The 14,710-nt window shown below is 45.4% G+C and overlaps 1 protein-coding gene across 5 annotated transcripts in view; it reads left to right on the top strand.

The window, feature by feature from the left end:
• LOC120739221 (dystroglycan-like) overlaps positions 1 to 9,595 on the top strand; it is a 55,905-nt gene extending 46,310 nt beyond the window's left edge. For 4 of the 5 annotated variants that reach the window (XM_040040916.1, XM_040040918.1, XM_040040917.1 and 1 more), the window contains 2 exons: positions 4,971 to 5,432; positions 5,628 to 7,469. In XM_040040916.1, the coding sequence (XP_039896850.1) occupies positions 4,971 to 5,432; positions 5,628 to 7,469 (2,304 nt within the window). Of the gene's footprint in view, positions 1 to 4,970; positions 5,433 to 5,627 lie in introns of all 5 variants that reach the window. The other variant, XM_040040915.1, reaches the window with a different exon arrangement.
• The last annotated feature ends 5,115 nt before the right edge of the window (positions 9,596 to 14,710 follow it).

The raw sequence follows: 14,710 nt of genomic DNA, 5'->3' as shown, positions 1-14,710 counted from the left end.
CTCTCATTATTCTTGCTTGACCTCTCGTTTTCTTTCTTTCTCTCATTCCTGCTTCCTGTCTTTGTCACTATCTCAGTCTATCTGCCTCGTGCTCGCTCTAAGTCCCACTCTTGGACTTCTTTGAAAGAGCTCTGTGATTGCATTTTTCTCGAGGTAACAAAAGTGTGTGTGTGTGTGTGTGTGTGTGTGTGTGTGTGTGTGTGTGTGTGTGTGTGTGTGTGTGTGTGTGTGTGTGTGTGTGTGTGTGTCCAGTGTTTCATAAAGGCGGTCTATCTATGTGCCATATTATCAGGTCATTAGAGCGCCGGGTGTGAAGAGAGTGAGGACAGAAGTGAAGTTAATTATGTGTCACACCACCTGTGATCATTAACACGTGTTACCTGTGTCCAAATCCAGGGCGTGGCTAATGCAGGCCACACCTTCACAAGCCAGAACCGGGTGGGACGGTCTATAAAAGCGCTGCTCCTGTAGCGTAGCAACTGTGATGCTAGCAGCGAGGGTCCTTCTGGTCAGAGAGGACATGAAAACCTTTGTTTACTCTCAGGCAGAGACGCTGTGGCCTGTTTATAACAGCTAATGTAGGTCATAGAACATAAATAATATAACACGGCCAACATTAAAAATATAATTCTATAAAATATATTCAATTTCATTTCATTTAAAAATGACTTTAATGGAATGAAAACTCAAACACGGGGCTCGAAACGCTCAACTAGAAGTGCTTCGTTAAAGAGCCTGCTAGTGTCCACGCCTATGTGCCAGAGGTCAGAGGGGGTGTTTCAAAATAAAGCTCGTGCCCTCTGCACGTCAGACACACTGCGAATACTCTGCGATCCGTCTCTGACTTTTTGTCCAGGCTGCGTCTCTGAATGAGGAAGCTGAGCCTGCAGAGCGAGCGAGCCCAGCGACGCGCAGGAAAACGAGGATGATGCTGCTGATATGCGATAACGTCTCCTCGTGTTTCATGGCTGTCGCTCACACAGACTTCAAATACATTTTCTGCCTAGTTTGTTGCAGCTTACAGTGCTGATAGTCATGGTGGCTTTGTGGCTGACGCATGTGTCAGCCACAAAGTTGGGACTTGTTTCAAAGACGATGAAACAAGTCCCAACTTTGAGATTATCACGTATTTGGCTTTAATTAAGTCTTTTAAGTGGGGGGGTGGGGCATCCATCCACACCTCTGTCTGCATGTCAGTGATTCGGTCTTTGAATCGGCCATAAAGCACCAACGTCATCATTAAGCATTAAGTCTTTTTGGATGCAAAGGATCTCTCTGCTGTAAAGTCCTCGAGCATTTAACCGAAGCTCTGAAAGGTTCTCATCCCGCTCACTGCTTCGGTACGTCCGTACGTCCCTCGCCTTCACCTTTAATAATGTCCCACAAAGCGGTTTAGCGCCCTCCATTCTCCTCCTGCAGACCAATCCTCCCAAAGTTTCCCGGCTGGTTCAGAGGGGCTTGGCCTGTAACCTCGCCAGAGGTGCGTGCTGAACGGGAGGAAGAAAGGAAGCCAGAGGAGCCCGTGAGAGCGCACGATAACCTTTAGGGCCAAACATCAAACTCCTCTGCGCCGCAGACTTGTGCCAGGAAAAGATGTGAAATATTTTTCTTGACATTTTGAGAGGATTTGATGTATTTTTCATGTTCTTTTAGGGAAGCAGGAAACTCCACGCTCTCTGCTGGGTTCATGTAGGAGTTAAAAAGGTGCTGTTGTGTTCTGTTTTAACGTACGCCGAGCCAGGAATGCTGCCTCGGAGAGCAGCTTTGGGGAATGTGCTGTGGAGGGGATGCGCTTACCCAATCACAGCTGGAGTCGGGCCTGTGCCGCTGCCGTTTTAGTGTCATTCGGGTCAGGAAGATGGGTTTTTGGGGTGTTTGTAGTAAAAAAAAAACATCAGGTTTGACTAGCTTCGTCTGCCGTTTGTATCCACACAGCTAACGGGAACAGCTGGCCTGCAGCTTATCATTCAGCACCACCTCTCATTGTCATCTTTTATTTTCTGCTCCACCCTCGTCACGTTCTCCCGACATGTCTTCACCCTGTGGTGGATGCCTGGTAGCAAGCAGCAGGAGATTTTTATATTTCACCAGGATTTTTCCTGCATATAAAAATGTATATAGGAAGGGAAGTCCTCAGAACTGAGATCCACAATAAACTAAAGTGGAGATGAATTTACTCGAGCGCCTTTTAATTGTGAAATGTCCAAAAATAACAGGAAACTGCCAGAAAAAGCTACACACAAGTCCAATTCACATCTCAGCCGAATCAGTGAATCGCTCCATTTTTATTTGCTAATATCGTAACGCTTGTTCGGATCATGTGAAGAATGAAAATGTTCTGCAGCCGACCCGAACCTGTAATCACGGCTCTGATCATCACACGAGAGGAAAATGAACTGTTCCCTTTGTGTTTCCTTTCATTCATTTCTTGAATTTGATTCATCAGCAGCTTTACTTTTCAGTGTCTTCAGTGAATTTGGGATCAAACGCACCCCCAAAATGAAGAATAAATCCTTTTTAAACTTCACATTCGTGCTTCAGTCTTTTAACTTCTTTTCAAAATTGAAAACTGAAGTCCAAAGGAAGATTTCAATAGACGAACGAGTCCCAATGGATGCTGTCCTACTGACTGATATAAGAATTAAACCAAAGATTATCATTTGATTTTATGCTTAATCCTCAGGGAATAAGTCATATAAATTTTTAACTTTTGTCATTTTTGTACCTTTATAAGAATTAAGGATTTTGAATAGTTTTTTTTTTAACCTGCAGTACCTTCACAGCCCACCAGGGAGTTACATCCCTGCAGAATAAGAAATGAGATCATAAAAATATAGTAATTACTAAAATTAGGTTTACTGAATATTATTTGTTTGAATGTCCGTATAAAGGGTGATATGTTTATTGGGGTGCAACGGTTCCTTTGTGTTTGTCTGGACCTGGGGCCCAGTTTGGTGTTACTGGGGCTCCCGTACGGTACTAACACAGCACAGCAGTGAGTTTTTCCTGATATAGGCCTCGATAAGTGAAATGATCACCCGTGTTTTTTCCTCACACTCATATTTAATTAGCAACTCTTAAGTAAGCGATCATCCTTCTGCTATTCGGACACAAATTAAGCAATTTACCGAACAATTAGAGACGAGTTGGAGGAGATCGCTGCCCGACAGTTCGCCTGTCCTTCGTCGTCTCTTTGTGATTTAATTTGTAGCGCCGTGTCAGGAGGCGTTTCGTTTGAAGTTCTGTCTTTGGAGAACACTTTGTGACAAATTCAATCAGCCGAGGAAGCTGAAGATTTTTGTTTCTTGATTTCCAGCCGTTGACCCGTTCTCTGATATTTTTACCGTCTCTGCTGCTCGCCGTGCAGCATCGCAGAAGGCTGCTGGTTTCAAACAGCCTATGTTATGAAGCTCAAGTGTCGGTTATAATGGGCCCTGTCTGCTTTTCTGTAATCTATAATTATGTGGACAGAACTGTATCTATAATTTGTTTTCCTGCAGTAATAATTTTCGAGCTGAATCGTGACATCCAGAAATGAGCTTTTATCTGGCGGCGGGGAAAAGGAGCATCAGATTTTAATCGTGACACTTTGAAATGACAGAAGGAAAAGGAAGGCGGGACTAAAGAGGAGAGCATGGCGATGCAGAAAGAAAGGGAAGTAGAGTGAAGTTGACGGGAAACTGAAGGATGAGAAAAGCAGGCGAGGCAACAAAGAAAAGGCAGGAAGATATAAATAAAATGATTGGAACAACTTATTTCCACTATGTCCCTTTGCTGTTTGCTCTGCTTCTGGAAAAAAGGACGAGATCCAAGAGTTTGCCAGAGAAGGCTTGAGGGCGCTTATCCAGCAGGGGGCGTGAAGGGGGGTATTTAGGAGACTTGTTGTCCACGAGGGGGTAACTGGTAGAAGTCCAGCTGCTGGCATGCTTTTGATTTTTGTTGAGGTGGCCACATGCGCTGCACCTCTCATGGAAAATAGGCTTCTGTGTGTGTGTTCGACTGTTTGCATGGCTGTGTGTGTTTGTGTGTTTGTGTGTGTTTTCCCCCGGCGACGCCTGTGTGCTGGTTAGAGCATTAATGATGTGTCTAGGGAGCGTTGCCTCTACATAATTTATCAACCAGGATTTATTAGCCGCAGAATTAACTTGTAGGGGCTGGTGGAGGGTCGGGGGCGGGGAGGCGGCGCAGGATGCATTCGCTCTTGTTTTTGAATTTATGTGCACGGATGCATTGTCAGTCCCCTGCGATCCATTTCTCTCCATCAGCCTCCTGCCATGTGGGCGTCCCCAGCCGTGTAATTGGCCGAGTTATTTTAATTTTAGTCTGGTTTAAATTACAATTCTGTTGAGTGTGTCCATATGCGCTGAAGGAGGAAGGCTTAAACTGGATTTATGGTTGACGTAGGGGTTATGTTAATGCAGACGCTGATGACAAACTATGATTTATATTTGAGCATCGACATTTGTGGTTGACTGCTAGCGGCACGAGCACCGAGGGGCCGTTTCAGATTTACACAAAGAAGCTACGTTTACATCGGGTTCGTTGCAAAATTGAAGTAGAGAGGTCCCAAAACTTTCATACCTGTCTTGTGATACTGTTAGACTACTGTCAAAGCTGACCAGAAATCATGTTTGATTAGAGCCTAAACCTGGGGTGTCCAACTCCAGGGCTCGAGGGCCAGTGTCCTGCAGGTTTTAGATCTCACCCTGGGTCAACACACTTGAATCAAATCATTAGTTCATTACCAGGCCTCTGGAGAACTTTTAGCCATTTAAATCAGCTGTGTTGGATCAAGGACACATCTAAAATGTTGCCCACCCCTGGCCTAAACCAAACCACATCATAGTACATCTCCAACTCCCCTTCCAACCCAGTTTTTTGGATATTTTGTAGCTACATGCTAAAACCGTTAAGCTAGCTAATATATATAATTATCTGGCTCTTTTTTTCCCCCCTCTTCTGTCTTCCAGATTACAGAGATGGGTAAGGACTCGCTCCCAGAATGGCTGCACTGGGATGCCAGCAGCAGAATCTTGCAAGGTCTACCTTTGGAAGAGGATAAAGGTGTTCACTACATCACCGTGTCCATCTCCAACCACACTAAATCCTCATCTTCTTCAGAGGTGTTTTCCATCGCAGTGCACCCTGAAGATTGCCTGGATTCAGATTCAGCTCAGCTGACGTCTAACCAGGCGTCCACTGAAAATGATGTCCAACAGTTCATGTGTGGGAACGAGGAACCGGTCACAGTGCTGACGGTGATCCTGGATGCTGATTTGACAAAGATGAGCTCAGAGCAGAGGGTAGAGCTCCTGGATAACATGAGGAGCTTCTCTGGTGTTGGGCTTCAGTACATGAAGATGCTCCCTGTGGTCAACAACAGGCTGTTTGACATGTCTGCGTTTATGGCTGGACCTGGGAATGCCAAAAAGGTGAGTGAATAGTCATTTCACTCTACTAGCAGTAACCCTCAAAGCTCTTTTCTGAACTGAGCAGTTTGTGTCAATTTGAAGGGCTCCTTATAGAACAAAATTAGTTACCTTGTGCAGCTACTTATAAATAATTCTAATAGTCACCAATGGGTTGAACTGGTAAACATCTAATCAACATTTATGATGTCTCTCCAGGTGGTGGAGAACGGCGCTCTGTTGTCCTGGAAGCTCGGCTGCTCGCTGGACCAGAGCACAGTCCCAGATATCAACAGCGTCCAGGGTCCTGCAAAGGAAGGCACAATGTCAGCCAAGCTGGGTTACCCCGTGGTGGGCTGGCACATCGCTAACAAGAAACCTCATGTCCCCAAACGAGTGAGACGACAACTAAACAACACTCCGACGCCTATTCTGGTTGTGCCTCCTCCAACAACTGCAGTGGAGCCACCAGTGCGAATTATCCCAACCCTCTCCTCTCCCTCTATTGCTGCACCGACTGAAAGCTCTGCCCCTCCCGTGAGAGGTCCCGTCCCGCTTCCGGGAAAGCCTACTTTTAGAGTACGTGACCCTATTGCTCACACTCCGACTACGGGACCTTCCCAGCCAACGAAGGTCATGGAGTCCACCAGCAGCATTGCTATCCAGCCGAGCATGACCAGGCCTACCTACGTACAACCCACCGCCACACCAGCCACAGCCTCCACACCCACATCCACCAGAAAACCTACCAGGAAACCAGGAAGGAAGCAGAAGACAACCACACCAGCATTCAGAACGCCAAAGACCCCCACAACAAAGTCTCCTATGACCACCACATCACGCACTGTTCCAGATCCATTCAACGAAAAGCCCGAGTTAAGGAACCCCATCGACCAGGTCAATGCATTGGTCGGCACTTATTTCGAAGTCAAGATCCCATCTGATACATTCTTTGACAAAGAGGATGGAACGACAGATAAGCTGCGATTAACCCTTCGACAAAACCATAATGAAATAGTTCCAGAGGACTCCTGGATCCAGTTCAACACCACCAGCCAACTCCTCTATGGACTGCCTGATGTCCAGCATGTGGGAAAACATGAATACTTCATGCAGGCAGCTGACAAAGGTGACCTCAATGCAATTGATGCTTTTGAGGTACGCGTAAACCGCTGGCCAACCAATGACAAAACCCCCGTTATATTTACGGCACGATTTGAGGGTGAGCCACGGTCTGTAACGAACAACATCCACAGGAAGATCCTCCTGGTTAAAAAGCTGGCATATGTCCTCGGGGACCGCAACAGCAGCACGGTGAGTCTAAGGAACATCACCAAAGGGTCCATTGTGGTGGAGTGGACGAACACCAGCCTGCCTCAGCATCCATGTCCAAAGGAGCAGATCTTAGTCATGAGCAGGACGCTGGCCAATTCTGACGGAAGACCCTCACAGAGCTTCAAGCACATAATGGACCCCGAATTCAAACCACTGGACGTCAAGGTGAAGGGGAGGGCAAGCTGCCGAATGTATTCCTTCATCCCACCAGGAGACATCGATATCCCAGAACCTCCAGCTGTCACTCCAGCTGTGGGATCAAGCAAGGATAGCGCAGATGACGTCTACCTCCACACGGTCATTCCTGCTGTGGTGGTGGCAGCAATATTGCTAATAGCAGGAATTATTGCAATGATCTGCTATAGAAAGAAACGAAAGGGCAAGCTTACCATCGAGGACCAGGCCACCTTCATTAAGAAAGGTGTGCCGATTATCTTTGCAGACGAACTTGATGATTCCAAGCCACCTCCATCCTCCAGTATGCCCTTGATTCTCCAGGAAGAGAAGCCCCCACTTCCACCCCCTGAATACCCCAACATGGCCACGCCAGAAACCACTCCCCTAAATCAGGAGCTGCTGGGGGAGTACACGGCTCTGCAAGATGACGACCCCAACGCGCCTCCCTACCAACCGCCTCCTCCCTTCACCACTCCTATGGAGGGCAAGGGCTCCCGTCCGAAGAACATAACTCCCTACAGATCTCCACCTCCTTATGTGCCGCCCTAAGACTTGATTAACCCTCCCCTGATAGGGCGGAGGGTGAGGATGCCTGAGGAACTCTGACAGTTTCCTTTCTGGTGTTCGTCTGTCTGGACATTTGCAGGGAGTGATGACAAGAGGTGCTATAGTACAAAAAGGCTTCAAGCGACTTTGGTTTGGGATGGGTCGGGGCGCAATGATTTGGGTGGGCTTTACAGTGCACAGGGAGGGACTACTGTTTTCATGGTAGCCCACCTACTACAGTGGCCTAAGACGAGCAAATTCTCATCACACTGGCTTTGGTTCGACCAGCTGGTCTGAAGCAACAACTGGGAGACGTGCGCTCCCATCCCAGCATTTTCTTTTCTCCCGAGTTTGGATACTGGATTATTTTTCACCTTTTTAGCCCAAGATTCTTTTTTCTTTTTCCTCTGGACTGAAGTGTTTGCCTAACTCTTCTTCTGCCTGGCTTTTAAATAATGCGAGAAGACGGCGTCCTGTCATCAGACCGCTGCAGGCGACAGCTCGCATTTTTAATAAAGGGAGACAGATCCTTCGAATATGAGAAAAGCTATCGCGAGGATCTCAATTCAGCCCTGCAGACGACACAAGACAATAGGAGGCCGAAGTGTGTGCGTGAGTGTGTGTTTGAATGAGCGGGCGTGCTTATTCAGATTCAATACGGTTTGCCTTTTAACACTAGTTGTCTGTTTTTATCCTTATTCACAATGTGTAGTAAAGATGAGAATAACAAGGTAGCCTAAAAAGATTTAGAGAAGAAGAATAATTTTTGTTTCATTGGTTTTGGGTTTCACTGTATATCTGGAAGACGTTATGATAGATTGTTATATTTTTTTGGAGGTCGAAGAAATGTGGAAGAAAGGGACTGCCTCACTAAAATAACCTGCAGGAGCTTTGTATTCCTGTTTGTTTATATATATGAAACACTAATATCACAATTCAAACATGAGCCTTCCTCCCTTCAGTACAGCCGACAGACTCAATCAGATGGAAGCAACAAAGAAATTTAGTTGACAGGTTGACGAGATTTGGAGATCAATTATTAAATGTAGCAACACAACTCTTGCCCTTTTGTACACACCTCCACGTTGTATACTAACAGGAAGAACATCCCTGCAATTTATTTTGGACCAGGGAGAATTATTTTTTTATGTAACGAGGCAGTTCTTCTCTCCACTCGGACGAGGAACGCCGCGTGGGGTTGCCACGCGGGACTGTACAGATAATCCCATTCTAGATTTCACAGAGGAGACGACGGAGGCCGAGACGCGGATGCGATTAGTCACCGAAACAATAAGATCACGTTTTAATTTTCTTTTTACAAGAGTTTTTGATACAGCCTCAAATCGATTAATGATTAAAACGAGAAAATGATTCAAGATTAGTCTTCTGTGATTTGTAAAATCTTAGCTTAGAAGTTCAATTATTGGTTCAGTTATGTACTTTGATTTTTTTTGTCATGGGTCACATGTTTTAACGTTTTATTTTACTCTGTGTGTGTGTGTTTGCATTTAAAGTGTATTTCCCACTATTCAAGAATTGAATGATCCATATTTTATGTATTCACAACTTTTTTTTCTTTATGTCCTTCTGTTTGATGATGAGTTCAACTGAAAGTGACCCTTTGCAATAATAATGTACGCTGCGGTCGACCCAGCAACGGGTCGACGCAGGCTCGAGTGACTCGTACGGTCGTGATGTTGTCGGGTGTGCAGATGCCAAGGCTTTTATTTTTTGCTTTTGGAGTGTGCATTGTAATAATAAAACCAAGTGGTACCTTAAACAAAAGTAAAATCACCCCTTTCTTCATTCTGATTTAACTCATTTCTGCCAGGAAAATATTTTCTCCCGATCCCACCCTGACTGATGTTTATGGATGAGATTTTTGGTCACCCTCACTTTTTTACTGCTCCACTTAGCCTTGAATTGATAAATCAATCCGTCTGAAGTCCACAAGAGGTTTTACCTCCCTAGACAGCTCGCTGCCTGGCAACCATCTACGGTCTTTGGACTCACTGGAACGGTTGTACCGCTGTCCTTTTTGTACTAAATTATTCTGCCATTGAATGACTAGTTGGACAATTCCGTTTGAAAGCTCTTCCCATTAAAAAGGCTACGCTGTGAAAACAGTCTCTCAGCTCACTCTGTCTTTCCACACGCTGCATACAGATAATTTGCATTGATTACTTGGAATATTGATTAGATGTAAACAATTTGCCAGCTCTGTTGTCCCTCTGCGATAATTCACGACAGAGTTTAATTTGGAGGTAGGGGAAGCGATGATCGATGTATTCCCGGGACGTCCGTAGATGCTGAAATGGATAAACGGGTCGTACTGATGACAGAGATTAACGGGGGATTGATCTGGGTTTGATTGAGGCAACCCGTGAGGTGGCTCGGTGTGCGCATATATGACAAGACTCTCGACCTTTGAATTAAAATGAGCAGCATGGTCATAAAAAGGGTGAAATTGACGGCTCTTTAGCTGCAGTATCTCTGATGACCAACGAGACGGCGAAGAGGTTTCACGACAGCCCCCGAGGATGGGGGTCAAGGTGAAGACTCAGACCTCACTGGGCGAGCAAAGAAGTGTGAAAGGCTACTGGCTTCAGTTCAAGTAGACCAGCACAGTCTCAGAAACGGGTTAGACTGCATCTTAGCAACATGCTAAACAAGCTTAGCAAGCTGGCCTTTCCATTTGGATATTTCACACAGGTAAAAATTACACAAAGGGCAAGATCTGGACCTAAATAACCCTTAGACATTCATCTGAGCGCAACTACAAGGTTAGTGGGCTAAAGTGCCACAAAGGTGCCCCTGGTTTTACCTGCTCACTGATCCCAACCTGCTGCAAAGCATCTTTAAAACTGTGCTCACACCTGTTCTCCTTCTACGCTTTGGAGTTACACCCCTCTGAAGACGTCGGCATAGGTCATACACTGCTCATTAATACTGATTCTGATTGGAGGAGAAACAAGAGTGTGACGTTTACAGTACGTTATAAAATAGAGGTCATTTAAAGAAATACTTCGTGTTCAGGTGCACGGTACTGATCTGTGGTACTGCCGTGACTCCTGCCAGAGGCCCTGAAAAAAGTCACACTGAATTTAGTCCAGTGTTGTAGCTGTAACGCTAAAGAGAAAAGCAACAATATTCAGATCATTTACTTATATAATGAACTGTCATATCAGCAGAACTGTGCGGGTTGTGCTTTTAATTTAATCGACTTTCACAAACTCAGCGACACAAACGACTCTCCAGAAGCACCGTCAGTCATCCCGCCGGGACAACACCTGTCTCATTTCCTCATGTCTTAGCACCTCCTACCAGAGCTGAGGTGGCGAGGCAGCAGGTAAAAAGAGAGAGACATCCTCACCTTCATTTAAAGTGACGTCATTTGTGTCATAAATAGTTTTGTTACAGCTCAGCTGGATTTATGATAAGAAGTGCAACAGTGCTCAAGTTTTATAATTAGAGACACTTTTAATTAAATTCACAGCATGGCCGGACGTGACAGATGTCACACAGAAACGGTGAAGGGCAGAAAACCTGAAACGTCTGAGGCACACCCTCGCGATGCTTCTTAGTTTTACGTGTCGAGGAGCTCAGACTGACTTCAGGAGGAAACGCAGACTACGAGCTCCCTCTGCTCACAAACACAGGAAGCTAAACCTGTAAACGTGCAAGAAGGGACCATGAACCCATTCAGAAAGCATTTAAAGGCCCTTTCCTCAGCTTTGAGATCAGCATGTGCATTACTGTCACTTTCCCTAAACACATCTTGTGATTTTCCCTGGTTTCTGGTTTTAGATTCACGAGCGAAGGGGCTGATTTTCATTTCTTTTACGTGCATAGTTTAGGCTTCTTTTAACACTCTATTCTGATCTGAAGGATGTATCCTTTATATCATTTTCAGATTTCATCTACATCACAAAAAGCACACCCTGGTTTGACAAGAAACCGTTAACAGCACGGGGAAAATTTCCCCAGCAGGTAAAACTGGATCGGACAGAATGGAGCAGGGGAAACGCGTTTTTGCTTGAGTCAGCCTTCTGATGCATGATTAGTTTTCTCTGGAGTTGTGACAGACTTTATGAGATGTAATTTCAGCTGACTGAATCTCTTTTTGTCAGTAATTGAACGGTCTCATAAAAGGTACAAGATTGTAGCTTTGACAGTTTTTCAGGGCTTTGTTTGAGGAAACATTATAGCCACAAAGGCTTCACTATCACACTTCTTTTGCAGGGAAGGTTGATTAAAACTCTCGTTGGCCACACAGGCTACAGCTGAATGCAGTCGAGTGCACTGGGTCTCCATTAAAGGTGTGTGTGGGGGGAGTGGGGGTGCATGGAGTCTGATAGGTGGGTGGAAACTGTGCAGCTGAGGATCAGGACTTTAAATTGGAAATAAATTGACAATCAATCCCAGGAAAAGTCATTCAGAAAACAATTCAGCTGGTCTGCTGCAGCCTGGCTATTACCCGTGCGGTCATGAGGACCGTCCACGATGACATGCTCCTTCATTACAGCCTGACCCGCTCAGCAGCGTAAGCAGGAAGCGTTTGAGTCCCCAAGGTCATTCGCTGATGTGCAAACCACAAACAGATACTTAATGCAGGCTGAATATACAACTGCAGAGCTGCATTAGTGTGTTAGCGGCTAAATGTGCACACTGGTACCAGTATGGTGTCATCCCGTGCAAACATGAGCAGCCTCAGTCGATGAAGCAATGCTCTGCTTCTTCTCCGGTGAGTCCCTCGTCCTCTGGTTTCACACCAACTCAGGCAGCGAACAGCAAACGTGGTCCCTGCTCGTCAACCAGGCCTCCACCTGCTGCAAGTTCTGGTTGGAGTGGACCTCCATCCTCCAGAACAGATGATGTCGAGGACCACCACTTCACTGACGGTCAACCAGCTGTCATGGAAACAAACCAGGAAGATGTGTCAGCAGGGATTTTCAAAATAAGAGCAAGAAAATCTTCATAAATTAGGATGGTCTTTCTCTCAGGTGCATGACAAGTAAATAAATACCAAATTAGTTCTGAATAAATAATAGTGGTGGTGAGTTCTAAGGATCACGCCTTAGAATAAAAAACTGCTAAAAATACGAGAGCAGCACCACTCCATCGTATTTTTAGCAGTTTCTTCTTTTTATTGAGGAAGTTATTTTTTCTTCTATTTGTGAAGTTTATTTTAGAAATGGAAAAGAAAGGATTAACGACTTGAATAATTTAAAACGAAGATAGTAGCACCATGTGAGCTTTAGAGACAGTCTGACCTGCGAAGCATCTTACTGAACAGATAAACATGGACAAGATACTAACCCCATGTTTGCCTACTGGTGGTGGTCAGAGGGCCCGGCGGCGCCAGTGTCCGGCAGCCTCGCCTCTGTCAGTGCGCCCCAGGGTGGCTGTGGCTACAATGTAGCTGCCATCACCAGTGTGTGAATGTGTGGGTGAATGGGTGGATGACTGAATGTAGTGTGAAGCGCTTTGGGGTCCTTAAGGACTAGAAAAGCGCTATACAAATGCAGGCCATTTACATATATCTGTGTGGGGAGACGGGGGCATATGCTGCACTGGTCCCCGCTTTAACTTGATTGCCATCATTGATTTTCTCCCATAGATGCCACTGAACCAGAGTAATGCTAATTGTACTAATTGTAAATGTACTTCAAGTGTTTATGTTCCAGTGGTAACCTACACACGTGTAGTTGAACTGTGGGATGAAGTTGGAGTACCTGGAGAGAAGCCACACAGGTAGAGTAAGAACGCTGATTCTGTTCCTGAGTTTCTTCCTGTTAAATTAAACCACAGCAAATAATGACAGCACTTGGTATAGATTCAGTAAGGTCGATGGTAAAACACGAGGAAAAACTCAGGCGAGCTAATCAGAATGAGAGTTCATGTGGGCTTAGGTTAACTGGGAATTCTAAAATCACTGAGAAAAAGAACATGTTGGATTTATTGCACTCATTAGTGGACAGTGTTACACACAGATGATTTGCTCTGGTAGCGACTTTAACAACTGATTAAATTAACACTATTAAAGTTATTCAAACATGAGGCGATTGTGTTAAATACACCCAAGATGCTTACATACAGTATCTCACAAAAGTGAGTACGCCCGTCACATTTTTGTAAATATTTTGTTATATCTTTTCCTGGGACAACACTGAAGATATGACACTTTGATAGAGTGTAAAGTAGTGAGTATGCAGCTTGTACAACAGTGTAAATATGCTGCCACCTCAAAATAACTCAGCATACAGCCATTAATGTCTAAACTGCTGGCAACAAAAGCGAGTACACCCCTGAGTGAAAATGTCCCAACTGTGCCCAAGTGTCAGTACGTTGTGTGGCCACCATTATTTTCCAACACTGCCTTAAATCTGTTGGGCACAGAGTTCACCAGAGCTTCACAGGGTGCCACTGGAATCCTCTTCCACTCATCATCATCATCATCACCTTTATTTATAAAGCTCTTTAAAACAACCACAGCTGACAGAAAGTGCTGCACACCTTCCATTTGAGGATGCCCCACAGATGCTCAATAGGGTTTAAGTCTGGAGACATGCGTGGGCAGTCACGTACCTTTACCCTCAGTAGATTTAACAAGGCACTGGTCTTTTTGGAGGCGTGTTTGGGGTTGTTATCATGCTGGAATACTGTCCTGTAGCCCGGTTTGTGAAGGGGATCATGCTCTGTCTGTATGTCACAGTACATGTTGGCATTCATGGTTCCCTAAGTTAATTGTAGCTCCCCAGTGACAGCAGCACTCATGCAGCCCCAAACAATGACCTCCCCCCACCATGCCTGACTGTAGGCAAGACACACTTGTCTTTGTACTCCTCACCTGGTTGCCACCACACACCCCTGACACCATCTGAACCAAATAAGTTTATGTTGGTCTCATCAGACCACACGTAATGTATATCCGTAGTGTATTATCTTTAGAAGAAGCTTCCTTCTGGGACGACAGCCATGTGATGCAGTGCTAACCCCCCCTCAACCTCTGCAGCAATGCTGCCAGCACTCATGCATCTGCTTTCAAAAGACAACCTCTGGATATGACGCTGAGCATGTGCACTGAACTTTTTGGGTTGCTCACGGCGAGGTTTGAGTGGAACCTGTCCTGTTAAACTGCTGGATGCTGTTGACCACTGTGCTGCAGCTCACTTTCAGGGTGTTGCATCATTCTTCTCAGAGAGTTCTTGGCCATGATGTGCCAGGTTACAGAGGATTTGGCT

Source organism: Simochromis diagramma, unplaced genomic scaffold (assembly GCF_900408965.1).
Source record: "Simochromis diagramma unplaced genomic scaffold, fSimDia1.1 OVJJ01000296.1, whole genome shotgun sequence".
Classification (NCBI taxonomy): domain Eukaryota; kingdom Metazoa; phylum Chordata; class Actinopteri; order Cichliformes; family Cichlidae; genus Simochromis; species Simochromis diagramma.
This window is presented reverse-complemented; position numbering and strand designations above follow the sequence as displayed.